This window comes from Terrapene carolina, unplaced genomic scaffold, assembly GCF_002925995.2.
Source record: "Terrapene carolina triunguis isolate 2854851 unplaced genomic scaffold, T_m_triunguis-2.0 Scaffold171, whole genome shotgun sequence".
In the NCBI taxonomy this organism is placed as follows: domain Eukaryota; kingdom Metazoa; phylum Chordata; order Testudines; family Emydidae; genus Terrapene; species Terrapene triunguis.
The window spans coordinates 1488899-1504630 of record NW_020664522.1 but is presented as its reverse complement, the minus strand read 5'-3'; the positions used below and the strand labels follow the sequence as shown (position 1 = coordinate 1504630).

At 40.6% G+C, this 15732-nt stretch overlaps 1 protein-coding gene across 1 annotated transcript in view; it reads left to right on the top strand.

Annotated features, from left to right (window-relative positions):
• MUC6 (mucin 6, oligomeric mucus/gel-forming) overlaps positions 1-13690 on the top strand; it is a 53467-nt gene extending 39777 nt beyond the window's left edge. Inside the window, exons 20-30 of the mRNA XM_029912045.1 lie at positions 48-157; positions 1204-1355; positions 2308-2449; positions 3156-3266; positions 4901-5086; positions 5857-6096; positions 6731-6887; positions 7747-7893; positions 9094-9156; positions 11164-11517; positions 13401-13690. Of these exons, the coding sequence (XP_029767905.1) occupies positions 48-157; positions 1204-1355; positions 2308-2449; positions 3156-3266; positions 4901-5086; positions 5857-6096; positions 6731-6887; positions 7747-7893; positions 9094-9156; positions 11164-11517; positions 13401-13690 (1952 nt within the window). The remainder of the gene's footprint in view (positions 1-47; positions 158-1203; positions 1356-2307; positions 2450-3155; positions 3267-4900; positions 5087-5856; positions 6097-6730; positions 6888-7746; positions 7894-9093; positions 9157-11163; positions 11518-13400) is intronic.
• Positions 13691-15732: the final 2042 nt, after the last annotated feature.

Genomic DNA, 15732 nt, shown 5'->3' with positions numbered 1-15732 from the left:
GGAATTATCCCTTCATAACTTTCTGTTTCTCTTTTTTTTTCCGCTAGAAAACTGCAAGCCTCCCAGAAAATATGTGTCATGTTCACAGAACTCAGAGAACAAATATGGAGCCTCCTGTTCCCCTACCTGTCAGATGCTGGCCACTGGAATTGAATGTGTGAGTTCCACATCTTTATGATCACATCTCAGTGATGGAAACACACTGTGAAAGGAAGGATGGAGCAGTGGTTGCCTGGGGCTTGGGAAGACCCACATTCAATTCCTTGCTCAGTCACAGACTTCCTATGCAGCCTTGGGCAAGTCTCCTAGTGCCAGATTTTTAAAGATATTTAGATGCCTAGTGGAATTTTCAAAAGCATCTAGGAGCCTAACACCCATTAAAATCAACTCGTTTTTAAAAAAAATCACACAAGGCACCTAAATACCTTAAAAAATCTGGCCCTTAATCTCTCAGTTCCTCATCTGTAAAATGGGACAATAGTACCTGCCTAAGTCACAGAAGTGTTGTGAGAATAAATACGTTTCAGATAGGTATTCTGATACCACTGTAATGGAGGCAATATAAGAACTATCAATAAATAATAGTGAGACAGTGAATCTTCATGAAAATTGCAATACTTACTTAATAAACTGCCCTGTAGATTTCCATGCCAAACAATAAAACATGATATATCAAGAAATAGATTTTTTTTTTTTTTTAATTTCAAGTGCACCAAATGTTGACTGATTACAGGAAAAGAGTTACAAATCACAGTATATATCGATATATATACCTAACAATATATATATTTCATAATGTAATAAAGGTTTCTTATTAAATAAAGAAACAGCAATTAGCAGAATTATAATGTAACAGACTTCTGGGCTGGAAAGAAACATACATTATTCTTCATTGTCTGAGCAGCTGGTACCCATGAAATACAACTTTTTTCAAGGAGTCCCCAGAAAGCTTATTGCCTCAGACACTAGTTATATTTTACAACTGCAGTAAAACTTGTATAACAGGGCATTAACTTGCACAAGTAAAAGTGATTTCAGTAATAGCACAGGCTGGCTCTTGGCACCAAATAAATAACACAAAGCAAAACTGAAGAGAGGCTAGAGGTCAATAAAAACAAAATGTTTCAATCCATTCTCTTTACATTCCTTTCCTTCATGCATCATTTTTTATGACTGATGTTGCAATTTCCTGATCTTTCCTAGGTACCCACTAGGTGTGAATCAGGCTGTGTCTGCACTGATGGGCTATATGAGAATCTAGATGGAATGTGTGTACCACCTGATGAGTGTCCCTGTGAATATGGTGGCATCTCTTATAAAAAAGGGGAAGAAATCCACACTGAATGCAAAACCTGGTAAGAATCTACAAGTTTTCTCTTTGCTAGTTATTTATTTGTCTAGACTGTACAAGCATACAGTGCAACAGTATGGCTGCAAGGAGAAGAAGAATAGGTAGCAGTTGAGGGTCGGAGCTAAACAAATTCTGCCATAATGATAAAGCGTGAAAGTGATAAAACCACGGATAACTGTGACAATGTCTATATCTAAGAGGAAAGGTCGTGGTCTCCTGGTCAGCCACAAAAAGGATAAGGCTATAATGACAATTGATGCTATCTGCACATCCAGAAGCAGTGTGGGATCCAATAGCGCCCTCAAACTATAAGCCATACTAGAAAAGTATATCAATTCCACCACAATTGAAAGTGCAAGCACAATCCTCCTCCCTTTCTCTAGATAGATCAACTGACCCATCGATATTACTTCCATCTTTTCTAGCTACATTCTCAATCAGCAGTTGCTACCATTTCCAGTTCCACACCCATAGGTGATGGACTAGGGGTGCAGGGAGGTGCGGCAGCACCCCCTGACTTGAAGTGGTTTCCATTATATACAGGGTTTACAGTTTGGTTCAATGGCTCTCAGCACCCCCACTATAAAAATTGTTCCAGCACCCCTGTCCACATCTTCTCATTAAAATAACCAAAGGGACAGCAAAATCTGCTTTAGTGACAAGAAGAGCTGTTTACTCAAGGCAATGTAACCTGTAATGCCTCATGTTTTCTCTTTTTTAAAGTAAATTAAATGGAAAAATATACTTAAAATTTCATCTTTAGTATGCATTAATTTTCACAAAAATCAGGAAATTTGAAGTTACAGTTCCCATATTAATCATAATTTGACCACATTGCATATATAATCTAAGTCAATGAAGTTAATACAGCATATATGAAATGTGTGTATGTAGCGATGAGTTAAAGCTGCATGCCCTTGAAAACTTCCTAACAAGAATTTTCTTCTCACCACTAGCACCTGTACAAGAGGCAAATGGAAATGTGTTCAGAAATCTAAATGCTCCTCAACATGTACCCTCTATGGAGAAGGACATGTCACCACTTTTGATGGACAGCGCTTTGTGTTTGATGGCAACTGCGAATACATACTAGCTACGGTAACATCAGTGCTAGTGCTTCTTATGGCAATGTATTCATTGCCAAGAAATGGCTTGATTTATGAACTCTGACATATTTAGGGCTCATTTCAAGACCTCATCTGAAAACCCCTTATACACACACACACACACACACACACACCCCAAACAAAAAAACAAAACAACACCAACCATAGTCCCAACATTTTATATGAAATCACAAAATGACACTAAGAAAATTTCCTAACATACTTGAGTGCCTGTGGATGATCTACCCACATAGGCATATTGCACCAGCTAGACAGTGTTTTCTAATGAAGTGATGTAATTCTTAAAACCAAATCAGCAGTTTGATCATTGGTACTTCCAAGAGTAACACCATGCAAGGGTGCAGTACCCTACTGACTCCCTCCTTTCCCCCTGCAAAAATGTGGTTTCTGAGATGGGTAAAATGCCCAAGCTGCCACAAGCCATAGAATACCCCAATAGCTGAGGGATGCAAGTATACAAATTCCACTGAAATGATTTCCTTGATAACTGGATTTGAAGCTAGTCAGAGATGGAATTATAGCATGCTACACAGTGAATGGGGATATTGTGTGTGAGGCTGGCCTGTTTTGCTGAGAGGCAAACTCCCTGAAGTGATAGTTCAGCACATTGAATCTTCTTGTTCACCCTGTTACTTTGAACTCTCAAATGGTTAAGCAATTCTGTTTCTCTCCTTTAGGATGGTTGCGGTATGAACAGCTCTCACTCCACCTTTAAAATTGTGACTGAGAATGTCATCTGTGGGAAATCAGGAGTCACCTGCTCCAGGTCCATCAAGATCCACCTTGGGGTAAGAACATCATGCTGCTGTTATCCATCCGGGTTGGACCTCATATCAGTGTAGGAATCTACAGTCAAGTCTTATAGGGCAGTCTACTTGGTGACCTAGAGCTGTGGAGTAGGGTTTGAAATCCCTATCTCAGTCTTTCACTTCCCGAAGTTGTGGTCTGTTTAAAAGCCATGAGAGTAAAGCCTTGGATTTTACCCTCACATTGGAGAATCCTGCAACGGAAGAATATCAGTCATGTTGCCTGAGCCACAGACTGAAGCCAAGAAGGCAGTTGTGTGAAATTAAGGAAGACTCATCATGGTCAGCATATGAATTCTAAAAAATCCCTGTAATCCAGCTAGTGGGCTTTGGCTCCAATTGCCTATAGTTCTTCTACTATCTCACTGCTGGTGCATACATAAACTAGAGAAATTGATTATTCTTATTTTCTCTGTTACCAAAGAACTTCCATCCTCCCTTGTAGGTTTGTGGTTCTTAGTCCTGAGGGAACCAAAAGTACATCAATATCAGATTATCTCAGAGTCATGCTTCAATAGCAAACCAAATGAGGACTGTTGGGGTTTTGACCAGGGAACTATCACTACATACAGTACACACTTGCCACCTGGTTAATTAGCAACAGCAAAGGCAAAATGCCAATGCTTTACTGAAGAAGCTAGTAGCTTCTTTTGCACTTAACTCCTAAATACTTGCTCCAGAGGAACACTATTATTGGTTCAAAAGTAACTGTTATTGTGCACCACTGCTCTCAGGAAAGATGTAAAAGTACAAGAGTGCATGAAAGGCAAAACTGATCAACTCAATATTAGCTACCATCTCTCTATGTAACTTTGCATCTACTCATTTTAAATCATGGAAATAAAACTCTGTGCTTCAGCCTGCTGCACACAGATAAAATAAGTGTGATGGCAGTGTTATATACAACAAAACAATCCATTACAAAGTGCTTTTGCACCCTACACTGACCATGAAACATGGTGGGTTTGTTTCATGTTCATCAAAACTTGCATATTCATAGAACAAATCCAGGCAGCTGGGGGCAGGCTAGGTTTTACCTTTGCATGGGATAGGTGCAGATGGAAGAAGAGAATAATGTTTTGGCATCATGCACTGCTTTGCTTTCTTACAGAAGCATAACATAGGCTACATCTACACCTCAGAAATGATGTTGAGAAATAGACACTCTGGGCACATCTACCCTTAAAACACTGCATTGGCACAGCTGCACTAATGCAGCCGCGCTGCTGTGGTGCTTTAATGAAGATGCTCTACACCGAGGAGAGAGTTCTCCCATCAGCGTAGTTAATCCACCTCCCTGACAGGCAGTAGCTCTGTCTAGGGGAGAAGCTCTCTCACTAACTTAGCGCTGTCTACATGGGGGGTTACACTCATGGTTATACTGATATAGGTCCGTAGTGTAGACCAGACCTCAGGCAGAGATGCTCATCATCTAAGGACTGTGACTCAGCTGACAATAAATAATTCTCCAAGAGCTAACCACAATCAATCAGTTCAGAAAAACAGAGAAATGACAATCTGTAGCAGCACCCTTTAGTGATTCCTGGTAATGTTACAAAGACAGAAAGGGACATACTGAGAGATATATTATAACTTACAGGCCAATTTGCTTTCAGAATATGACACTTATACTGGCAGAGGAAACCTACTTTGTATATGGGGACAATCCTCTGACACAATTCCACGTGAAAAAGAATGCCCTTCACCTGATGTTCGATATCATTATCCCAGGAAAATACAACATGACTCTTATCTGGAACAAGCACATGAATATTTTCATCAAGATCTTCAGAGAAGCACAGGTAATTCAAAGTAACTTCCTAATAAACTTTCCTTAACTTTCTTTGTTAAATACATTTACCCCCACATTCAAATCAAACTGTACATGAGATGGCAATTGTAACAACTTTCTACAGCAGCAGAAGTCTCCTAGGAAGGCCTCTCATAACTCTCATCCCTCCTGGAGCAGCAGAGATCTTCACTGGATGCTGCTTATTAGCTGCTTACCCAACTTCACAACAACATGAATCTTTGAGCTGATAGTTCATGTGTTGTCCAAATGACAACACATCCTTTCATCCCCCAGAAGGGCAGGGAAATTTGTACAGGGCATTTGAATTTATTTTGACCTCATAAAGGTGCAGATTATATCTCTGTTTGTGAACACTATTCAGGAAGAACTCCACTATTTCCTTCCATTGTTCATTTAACAAGAAAGGCTGTACATACAAAAAACTAACAGTATGTGGCACAGTATTTATAGATTGCAATCGCGGATCAGAAACAGGAAGTAGTGCAGATAACAGAAAGATACACCTCTACCAAGATATAACGCGACCCCGATATAACACGAATTCGGATATAACGCGGTAAAGCAGCGCTCGGGGGGGGGGCTGCGCGCTTCGACGGATCAAAGCAAGTTTAATATAACGCGGTTTCACCTATAATGCGGTAAGATTTTTTTGGCTCCCGAGGACAGCGTTATATCGGGGTAGAGGTGTGATTCAGACAATTGGTTGCAATTAGCAAATAGGGGGCAACTTGATATTAATGCTTTCATTTCTTCATGTAGGATCACCTCTGCGGTTTGTGTGGGAATTACAACGGGAACATGAGAGATGACTTTGAAACTCGAAGCAAATACGTGGCAGCAAATGAACTGGAGTTTGTAAATTCTTGGAAGGAAAATCCCATGTGTGGGGATGTGTTCTTTGTAGTTGATCCCTGTAGCAAGAACCCTTATCGTAAAGCTTGGGCAGAGAGGAAGTGTTCCATCATCAACAGCCAGGTCTTTGCTCCATGTCACAGTAAGGTAAGCAAGTTTTTGGCTTCTTTACACATAGTCTACAGTCTTCCAAAGGATGATCCCCTCACACTTCAATGTGTACCTTCCTCCTCCCCAGGATGCATTAATGCCACATGCATGAAATGTATTCTTGCGCCTGCTTCACTTTAATGTTTTGTACCTCCTGTTTGTAACATGTCTTCAAAAAGTGAACTCAAGTGAGAAATGTGAACAGTGTTCATGTGTGTCCGTGCAGGGTATGAAACTGCTGAATTTTGGTGCCTCTATTTTAGCGAATGTGTTTTGCTGCCTAATCACATGGAAACTATATATAGCTGTTTAAGTACACATACGGCTCTAGAGATATCCTTCAAAATGTCATAATTTTCTATTGATATTTTGCAGTGCCTAAGTTTTTACTAAAGATTACAGTTTGAATTGGAATTGTATTATTGCTGTGCTTATTTTACTACACAACAACTAGAGGAATAATTCATACTCTCACTTAGCAGAGCAGATTATGTTCTGAATGTTCTCCCTTTACCCTGAGCTAACATCTGTAGTTTAGCCCAGCTAGAAACAGGAAAGAAACTGTATTGATCAATGCACAGGTACAAGAGAATCCTGGTTAACCAATTTATTCCTTCTCTCTCAATCAAAGGTATACCGCATGCCTTATTATGATGCCTGTGTCCGAGACTCCTGTGGGTGTGACTCCGGAGGAGACTGTGAATGCATGTGTGATGCCATTGCAGTGTATGCCAAGGCATGCTTAGATGTAGGTGTCTGCATTGACTGGAGAGCCCCAGAGTTCTGTCGTAAGTTTCTTGAACACCTTTAAAAAATGACATATGTGATTTTTATTACTAGCTTTTGTTTTCAATTCGTTTTACGCTTTGCCCAATTATAAAGGGGCTTAAGGGACATATTATTATTACAGGATTAAGGTACATTGATGGGGCAGCATGGGGGATTGCTTGTGTGGCCACTTCCCATGTTGTATCTGTGCTCTAGATAAATGGATGACTTCATCCTGTAGTGCTCTTAACCTTGCACATTTCATCAGTATTAACCTCACCAGAAACACATTACCATGTCATGCAGAAATGAGGGAGAAAAATCTAGTAGTCACAAATAATAATCTTGCAATATATTTTCCCTGTTGCTACTGCAGAACTGACAGCCAACTAGACAGTAGAGGGAACACAATATTGTAAAAAAAAAAAAAAACTGTTCTCATAGTTGTGATGAAATCATCTTTGTGCTGATTGCAAGGAAATAAACAGAGAAAGGTGTGTTGGCTGGGGCTCCATAAAGCAAGAAAAATTATCAATGGTTGCTATATAGAGAAATTTTATGCATAGGCTTCACAGAGTATTATAATCAAACCTTTAAAGCTATAGTTCTTGATAACTTCCATTTAACACATCAATATATTATACATTACAAATATCTAAATGCCTATATCTGCCCCTTTTTTATGAAAGGAGGAAATTAACTCACACCTCACTAGAACACAGATTCAAATCAGTTCACCCACAGTCGAGGTTGGAGGGCTTACCTTGAGTCACCAAGTACCATTGAGTCGCTTTCTTCCTCCTATTCTGAATCCTTTGAGGAATTACATTCCATAAATTGAAAAATTCAACCTTTCATTCTGTTTTTGCTTTTTTTCAGCTGTCTATTGTGACTACTTCAACACACACCGAAAGTCAGGCAGTGAGAGCACCTACAGCTACAATTATTGGGATGAACAAAATTGCACCTGGCATTACCGACCTTGTAATTGCCCACAACAAAAGTACAAATATGTCAACATTGAAGGTAATGATTTCACAGGTTCAGGGTTAGCTGCACTTTTGACCACTCTCCCACCCCAGGTCTTCCTCGAGGACACCCACTTATGGTTTCAAGCTCCTAGCCTTCATGCCTCTCAGGCAGAGCTCTATGCCTCTCTCCCTCCAGACTCGGGGTTTAGGCTTGCAGTCCCTCTCCACTTCACTGTGATTTCCTCAGCACGTTGGACCCGGGTCCAGTACCTGTAGTTAACCTTTCTCCAGGGGCTACAGCAGTGTATACCAGTTACCACTAAGCCTTCACAAAAACTAAATACATGTATTCTTAGGGTAAAAGCATTACAGAGAAAACACATAAAAACAATAAAAGTTCTTACATGCATGCTAAAAACTTCTCAGAGGTCACCCATCAGCCTTATAGGGTCCTAGTAAGCCAAAGTTCTTCCAAAAGGGTCCTGTCCATTTGCTGAATCAGAAGAAGGCCCTGTGTTAGTTTAAACTCAGGCATTTTATACGAGAAGTCCGTTCTTTGTCTGGTGGTCTCTGGAAAACCCAGTTGGAACCAGTATATGCAAGCTCACTTGGGTGTGACACCTCTCCAGACGTGTTTACAACCTGAGTGATTCACTTTAATCACACCTCACTTTTTAGGTTCCTGGAGGAGCTGTGGTAACCTCCCCACCTGGAGTTGCATACAATCCCTGGCCTACAGTGTTACATAAACCATTCATTAATTTAATACAATATGGTCCCCAAAGATATTGCATGTGGTTGCAATATCTGTCACAATGACTTTATAAAGCTGAAAATAATAACGCAATAGTTATCTTTATTGTATTAACCAATGGTTAAGACAATGATGTTTCCATTGGCATAATTTTTGGAGCAGTGGTTACATAGTCTTACTGTTGTATGTTCATCTTCACCTTCTCTTACTAATATCACAATGATAAGTAATTGACATAGACGCCATAGTACACTGAGTGCTTCAATGAGCTCAGCCTGTCTTGAATGTGAAGCTTCTAATTCTTAGCATATCAAGAGAAATTTCCTTAAGGAGTTTGTAGATGCCACTGGTTAAATGACAGACACAGCTTTTGGGCAATACATGTTCATTTTCTGTTAACTTCATATTATTGTATTAGTACCTACATGTTTAGGAAGAAAGGTTATAGAAAACTGCTATTATCTGAGGACTGAGTAATGTACTTCTCTCCACAATCTCCAGGCTGTTACAACTGCTCACACAATGAATACTTTGATCACGAGGAGGGACAGTGCAAGCCCTGTAGTAAGTAGAGATTTATACAGTCATTCTCTTTCTCTGCAAAAGCTAGAAGCATTAAAAATTGAATAAGCTGAATACTTTGAAGGAGGAGTTTGTTCTTAATAGCTATTGGTTAATAGTGACTGCTCATCCAAGCACAAATCTCCTCTGTAATAATTGCGTTGCTCTACTGCTAACTCGTCATCAGATGGTTAAATGAAAACAGGCAACTAAAAAACGTCAGGCTGTGAAGCATTGTAAATTCAATGGTAGTTGGAATGCTCACATTGATTTTAATAGTTGTGATGAAAGGTTACCCTCATTCTAAGCTTGAGCATTTTATAAATGTCTCAGTGCTCCTGAAAATAACTGGCTCCCTGACACCTTTCCCACAGTGAGCGGAGTTCTGGCACTGGACAGAATCCAGTTCCTAGACTTTATCTAACAAGTTCCTTTTTCTAACATGCCTGCTTTATATTATTTTTGAAATCTTTACTACTAAGTGGTGCCCCTATATCACAGTGTTGGGGAATCTTATAAAAATATAGATAGGTAGATAATATTACAGATAGGCCCAAAGCTGCAAAATTTGGATCTGCATCCAGATGTTGGATCCAGGGCCATTTCTATGCTATACAATAACAACCTTCATTCCAGCCTCCTAGTTATTGGGGTTATACCATCTGCAGAAAATCCATATGTATTTTCCTGAGAAATAAAGCTATCCTTAAATATGAACATAGTGACAAAGACAGAAAAAGCATGGCCATTCAAACAAAGTACTGATTTCCTCAATATTGTTTGTTTCTACTGAAATAAAGATTTGCAATGAAATGTATAAGAATTGAGCATTTTCAGGGATGTCTTGCTGACTGTTACAATTCTTTCATTTTTCACTCATTCTGTAAACTCTCCCCTTTGGAATAGCTTCTTAATTTGTTCTCTTTCACATGTTAAAACTTTTCTTCTATCTGTACACAGCAGGACCTGAGCCCATTAAGACGACCCCTGAAACCTCTACACTGTCAACAGGTTAGTTCTGTAGTCAATGGAAATAATATGTGATATAATAGTCACATATTATCGTCCAGATATATATTATTGACTTCTCATTTTCAATAGTAAGCACTTTTTTGTCCTTGTAAGATTATTTCACCTTCCTCTGAAATGCTTAAGATGCAATAATGAAATATATCCTGGCATTATACAAAACTCTCTTGAACGTTTTGTCTTAAATTCAGAAGGAAGTTATAGCGGGATTGTGATTACTGAATGCTTCAAGACATTAGCAATGAGATATCTCTACTGGTTAAAATTCAGGACAAGCTGAGGTCGACAAAAGACAATTATCACCTGACTTGGCCTACTTGTATATTAAATTAATCAGTAGTCTCAGCCCAGTTCTTAGTGGAGAGGTATATGCATCACAACTGTGACTAGTTGGTAGTCTTCAGAGACTAATGACTGATCACGTCTGGAGATCAAACAGTCTCTCAATCTTAGAAGTGCTCATTCTACATAACAGTCAAGACATACTCGTCAAATATGTTAAAGAGATCTAAGTTGCTGACCCTTACACTTGCGTGGAATTCCTATTATGTCACTGGAATTCAAAGCAAGTGTATATCTTTGTAAAATCAAGGCCAATGTAAGGGCAGTGTTGAAAAGATTACAGTGCCAACTGTCCACACTGTAAAATTCAGAGGATAATAGACTAATTTCCATAGCTCTTAGTCAGCATTATTTATGAATGCTGACATAACTTAAAAGTATATTGAAGAAAGAAAAAATGAATAAAGTTTTTGTGACATCTTCCTACTCTGGGCCATTTATCAGTACATTATTAAGAGGGACAGAGAAGGGGAGGGTAGTTAAGTTGTGTCAAATTGTGTGTGTCTAATAAAAGATATTTGTAATATTACTTCTTCCTAAAATCATTTTTCTATTCATATGACATACATTTATAGAAATTCATTATTAAAAAATATTTCTTGTACTCAATATCCACATTTGTGTTATTTTTTCTTGTAGTAACGACAACAATACAAACTAAAACACCAAGAAGCACTACTACAGTTGAAACACCAACTACTACCGTACCACCAACAGCCACTACATCTACAGAGTCCACCATGCACACTATTTTAAGCACTACACCAACCACCCTATTTACTACAAAAGTAACCATAAAACCAACACCTATCACAATCAAATCTACTACTCACTCCATACCAGTAACCACCATTACAAAAAAGACAACACTGTCAACTACCCCAATCATAACAGTAACTGAGATTACTTCACCAATAACCACCACCAAAACAACCATATCTCCAACCTCAGAAACACCAATCACCCCTACAGTCACAGTCATCTCAACAACTGGTACGTTGTTTTGTTTTGTTTCTCATTATTGCCATTGTTTCAATTAAATTACATTTATCCAATTGTCTGCATGTTTAAAAAAAGTACACTGTTAAGAAAAACGTGTGTAGGCTGCAGAATGGAAGCATTTAAAAGTGTGAAGTATATGGGGTTTTGTGTCACTACGAAATTCAATCCATATTCAAGAAAGACTGAGTTTATGAGAGACACAGGAAGCGCCACTAATTTTACCTAGACTTAATTCCCATTCTGTTGTACAAATTGTACACTCAATACTGTGCTCTTTTAAAAAAGATTTTTGCAATATACATCATTTATGCCTAGAGAACTGAAAATCTTACCTATTCAAATAGCACTGAAGATACTAACAATTAATGTTTTGTTTGTTATACAAATGCCATGACTGTGAAATTTTATTGTGAACAGCAGAGGACTCTAATTTCAGTTTGTCATGCACTAAAATAAATACTAAAAGTAGGAGCATCCTCAACTTGCAAGAGCCGCAATTGCAGAGAAAGTCGTGCTCCGCACCAGACTTGGACATGAGCAACGCAAATAGCATCTTAAGGGAATTTAGCTTCTAAAAAATGGTTAGTTACCGGCATTGTAACTATTGTTCTTCAATATGTGATGCAGATGTGTATTCCATGTGGGTGTGCATGCACCCAGAACACAGAAGCCAGAGAACTTTGCCTAGCAGTATCTATATTGGCAGCACTTGCACCCTGTGGCCCTAGTCCGTTCCCTGGCTATCTAAGGGCAGCACCTCCCTCACCCTCCTAACTTCCTTTGCACCGAAACACAGACCCCAGTGCAGAGGGGAACACAGAGTGGGTTGTGGAATGCACATCTGCATCACATCTTGAAGAACAACTGTTATAATATCGTTAAGTAACTTTTTTTTCTTCTTTGAGTGTATGCAGCCATGTATTCCATGTAGGTGACTCACAAGTAGTACTCACAGGAGGTGGGGCTTGGAGTCTATTTAAACAAGGACTGCAGGATTCCCTTCCCAAAGTTTTCATCTGAGCTGGATGCAGTAGAAACAGCATAGTGGTTTGTAAACATGTGTACAAAGGACCAAGGGGCAGCCCTTTTAAAAGACTGCAGGGTCCCATCAGTCTTTTCTGAAAACGAAACCCAACCATCAAAAGTTAAGTCCATCAGATGCAATGTCTGAATTCTGCAGCTACGAGGCCCTCCTCATGATCACATCTGATGCCATGGATGACTGTAACAAAGTCTTGGCTACAATAAAGCCCAGTGAAATTAATGCCTTAAAGTCTTCCCTGGAGGATTCTGGCAACTTGTCCTCAAACTTAGACATGGCCGCCCAATTAACAAAGTTGTATTTAGAGAACAACTCCTTCTGGTTCATGATGCACATCTGGAGGAAATAGTAGAAATAAATCTTCCTCCCCATCAAGTCCATCCTTTTGGACTTCTTGCCCTTAGGCATAGATTTATACCTTCCCTGTTGTGTCCTGTCATTTTCTGCAATTACCACAAGAATTAGGGGCCAGGTGGGAGTAGAAACCCTCAAAACCCCACATGGGGATGAGGTACTGCTTCTCTGCATGTTTTGCTGTGGGAGGCAATGATGTGGGAGTATTCCAGAGGGCCTTTGTAGGCTCCAAGAGAGCCTCATTTATCAGGAGGTGGATGGTGTGATGAGTGAAGAATATCCAGGACCTTATGCAAATCCTCCTGCAGAAATTCAGCCTGGATGCCTAAGAAAGTGGCCATATGCCTCAGGAAGTCCTGATATGCCTGTAAGTCCCCAGGCATCAAGGAAGAGGAGAAGCCTGGCACAGTAGAGTCATCTGGAGAGGACGAAGAAGTGGTTTGCAGTGCCAACAATGGATCCTGTTCTTGAACAACAGGAACCAATCGGATAATCCTGAAGGCCCAGAGGGGACAGGTTCAATGGTCACTTCTAGCTGCAATGGTTCAGCAACAGGAGCCACCAATGGGACTGGCGATCTTGCTGTGGAGCAGGTCAACAAATGAGACCTCAAAGACCAACGAGCATCCCAAGGAGGCCACTGGGCAAATGAATATGGCATTGGTGACCAGTGGGCACTGGGCCAAGAGCCCTGTCTTGACTGCGAGAACAATGCCAATCTTGTTACCCATGGTGATCCAAAGATGGTCTCTGATGCCTATTGGGTGAGGAAGGAGGGGAGGATGACACCTGGATTTCAAGGAGTCCCGGAGAGTCCCTGTTGACAACAGGAGAGCCATCCCTGATGAGGCAAACAAACAATCAGACTCATCCAAAGTCCAAAATGGGGACAGCATCAGTGCCGAAGAGGAACAGGGACTTGGCACCAGTGGTACTGAGCAAGACACACTTCCACCCAGTACTGGAGGAGGTGCTGGCACTGAGGTCAACAATGGTACCAATCTCGATGACAGGATCTGCTGCCAGGGCAGTGACTGTGTCAAAGGATGCACCAGCGTTGAGGGGGACTTTGGTGCCGAGCTTGGTGTCAGCCTCAATTCCATTGTGGATGGTATGAGCTGCAGTGCCAATGAACCCGGCAGCAATGTGATATAGCTTGAAGGTGCCAAGGGCACAACGGAGAGCAAAGTGATAGAAACTATGTCACTGGAAAACTGCTGAACTAGTAGAGAGTCAGAGAGCGAGGGGCAAAGCAGGTCTGAAGTCACCTGATATGCCACCAGTGTGGAGACAGTCAGTGCTGATGCTGACGTCATCAGTACTGGACTCAATGGACACCCCCTGGCCAGAACAAGAGTCGATGGTACAGGCTTTTGCTGATCTCAGAGCAGTACTGGGGAGCAGGTAAATGGACCTTTTCTATCCCGCATGCCAGAAAGAGTACAGTGCTGGTCAGCACTCCTCTTGTAAAATGAGAAAGAGTCTCCCTGAGCCCTGGAGTGTTCCCAATTAGTTTTATGGAACCTCTTCCTCCCTGCACCAGAGAAGGGAGAATGAATCATCTTCCCTTTGCGGGAAACAGCAGGGTTTGAATGTGGAGCAGCATCACCTGCCAGTTCCAAAGGCAGCCACCAATTACACCAGGGCATCGATGCCAAACCAGGCCTCATAAGCTGCTCCAGAAGGTGCTGCTTCAGTTATAAGTCTCTTGCCACCTGAGTCCTCTTTTAAGTGACTTACAGATGGAACACCATTCCTTAATGTGTCCTTTGCCGAGATATAACAAGCATCTCATGTGGGGATCACTATTGGGAATGCCCCCCCCACACACATGATGGGCAATGCTTGAACTCTGGTGAGGGCGTGACACACAGCAGCCAATTACTCTAACTACCGCTACACTGACACTAAACTACACCTGAGATACTACTAACTATTATCTAGAGGAAAATAGAAAAATCTCTCAGAAAGCTGAGACTGAAAATGTAAAGTCTAGCTGAGGGGGGTGAGAATGAACTGAGTGGGGGTTGGGGTGGTGCAGCCATTATATAACTAAGGGAGGGGTTAGGGCCACAGGGCATCAGCATTGCCCCTATGGTACTAGTAGGCAGAGTTTTCTGGCTTCGGTGCACTGGGCATGCTTACCTATATGTAATACACAGCTCCATCTACTTGACTAAGAATCAAAGAAGTCTTCACTGAGGATGTGTGAACTGCAATTTTTCAAAACCTAATAACATGAACAAATTTTGGCAGATTTTCCAGAAAAATTGAGGTTGATAAAGGCACAGGGAATAGAAAATTTCAGCCACATAATTGAAGTTGACAAAGTTATAGCCAGCTAGAAAGAGGGCTTTACAATAGGAAGCATTGGGCAACCTTAAAAATAACTGGCATTAACAGCTACACCTATCATTAGTTCATAGTTTGCAAAATTATCAGTATATTCTTCTATATATCACATTATTACTATTATATTAATATAATATATTTTCTTTAAAAAGCAAAAAAACTTACAACTCCACGTATGACAACAACCATTACAACACCAACTATAACAAAGACATCACCAACTACTTCATCAACGCCTACTCCTTACACCAGGTCAACGAAAACCAGAGAAACAGCTACGCCAACTACACACATGACTGAAACTCTAATAACGACATCTCTACCGACAAGCGCAACGGAGAGCACAGCATCAGAGTCCACCACTCCAAGCACCGAAACCAGTACAACCGCCACACCAACTACACCCACAACCCTCACTCTCACCATGACTACCTTGTCCACTAGCTCACCAGAGAGCA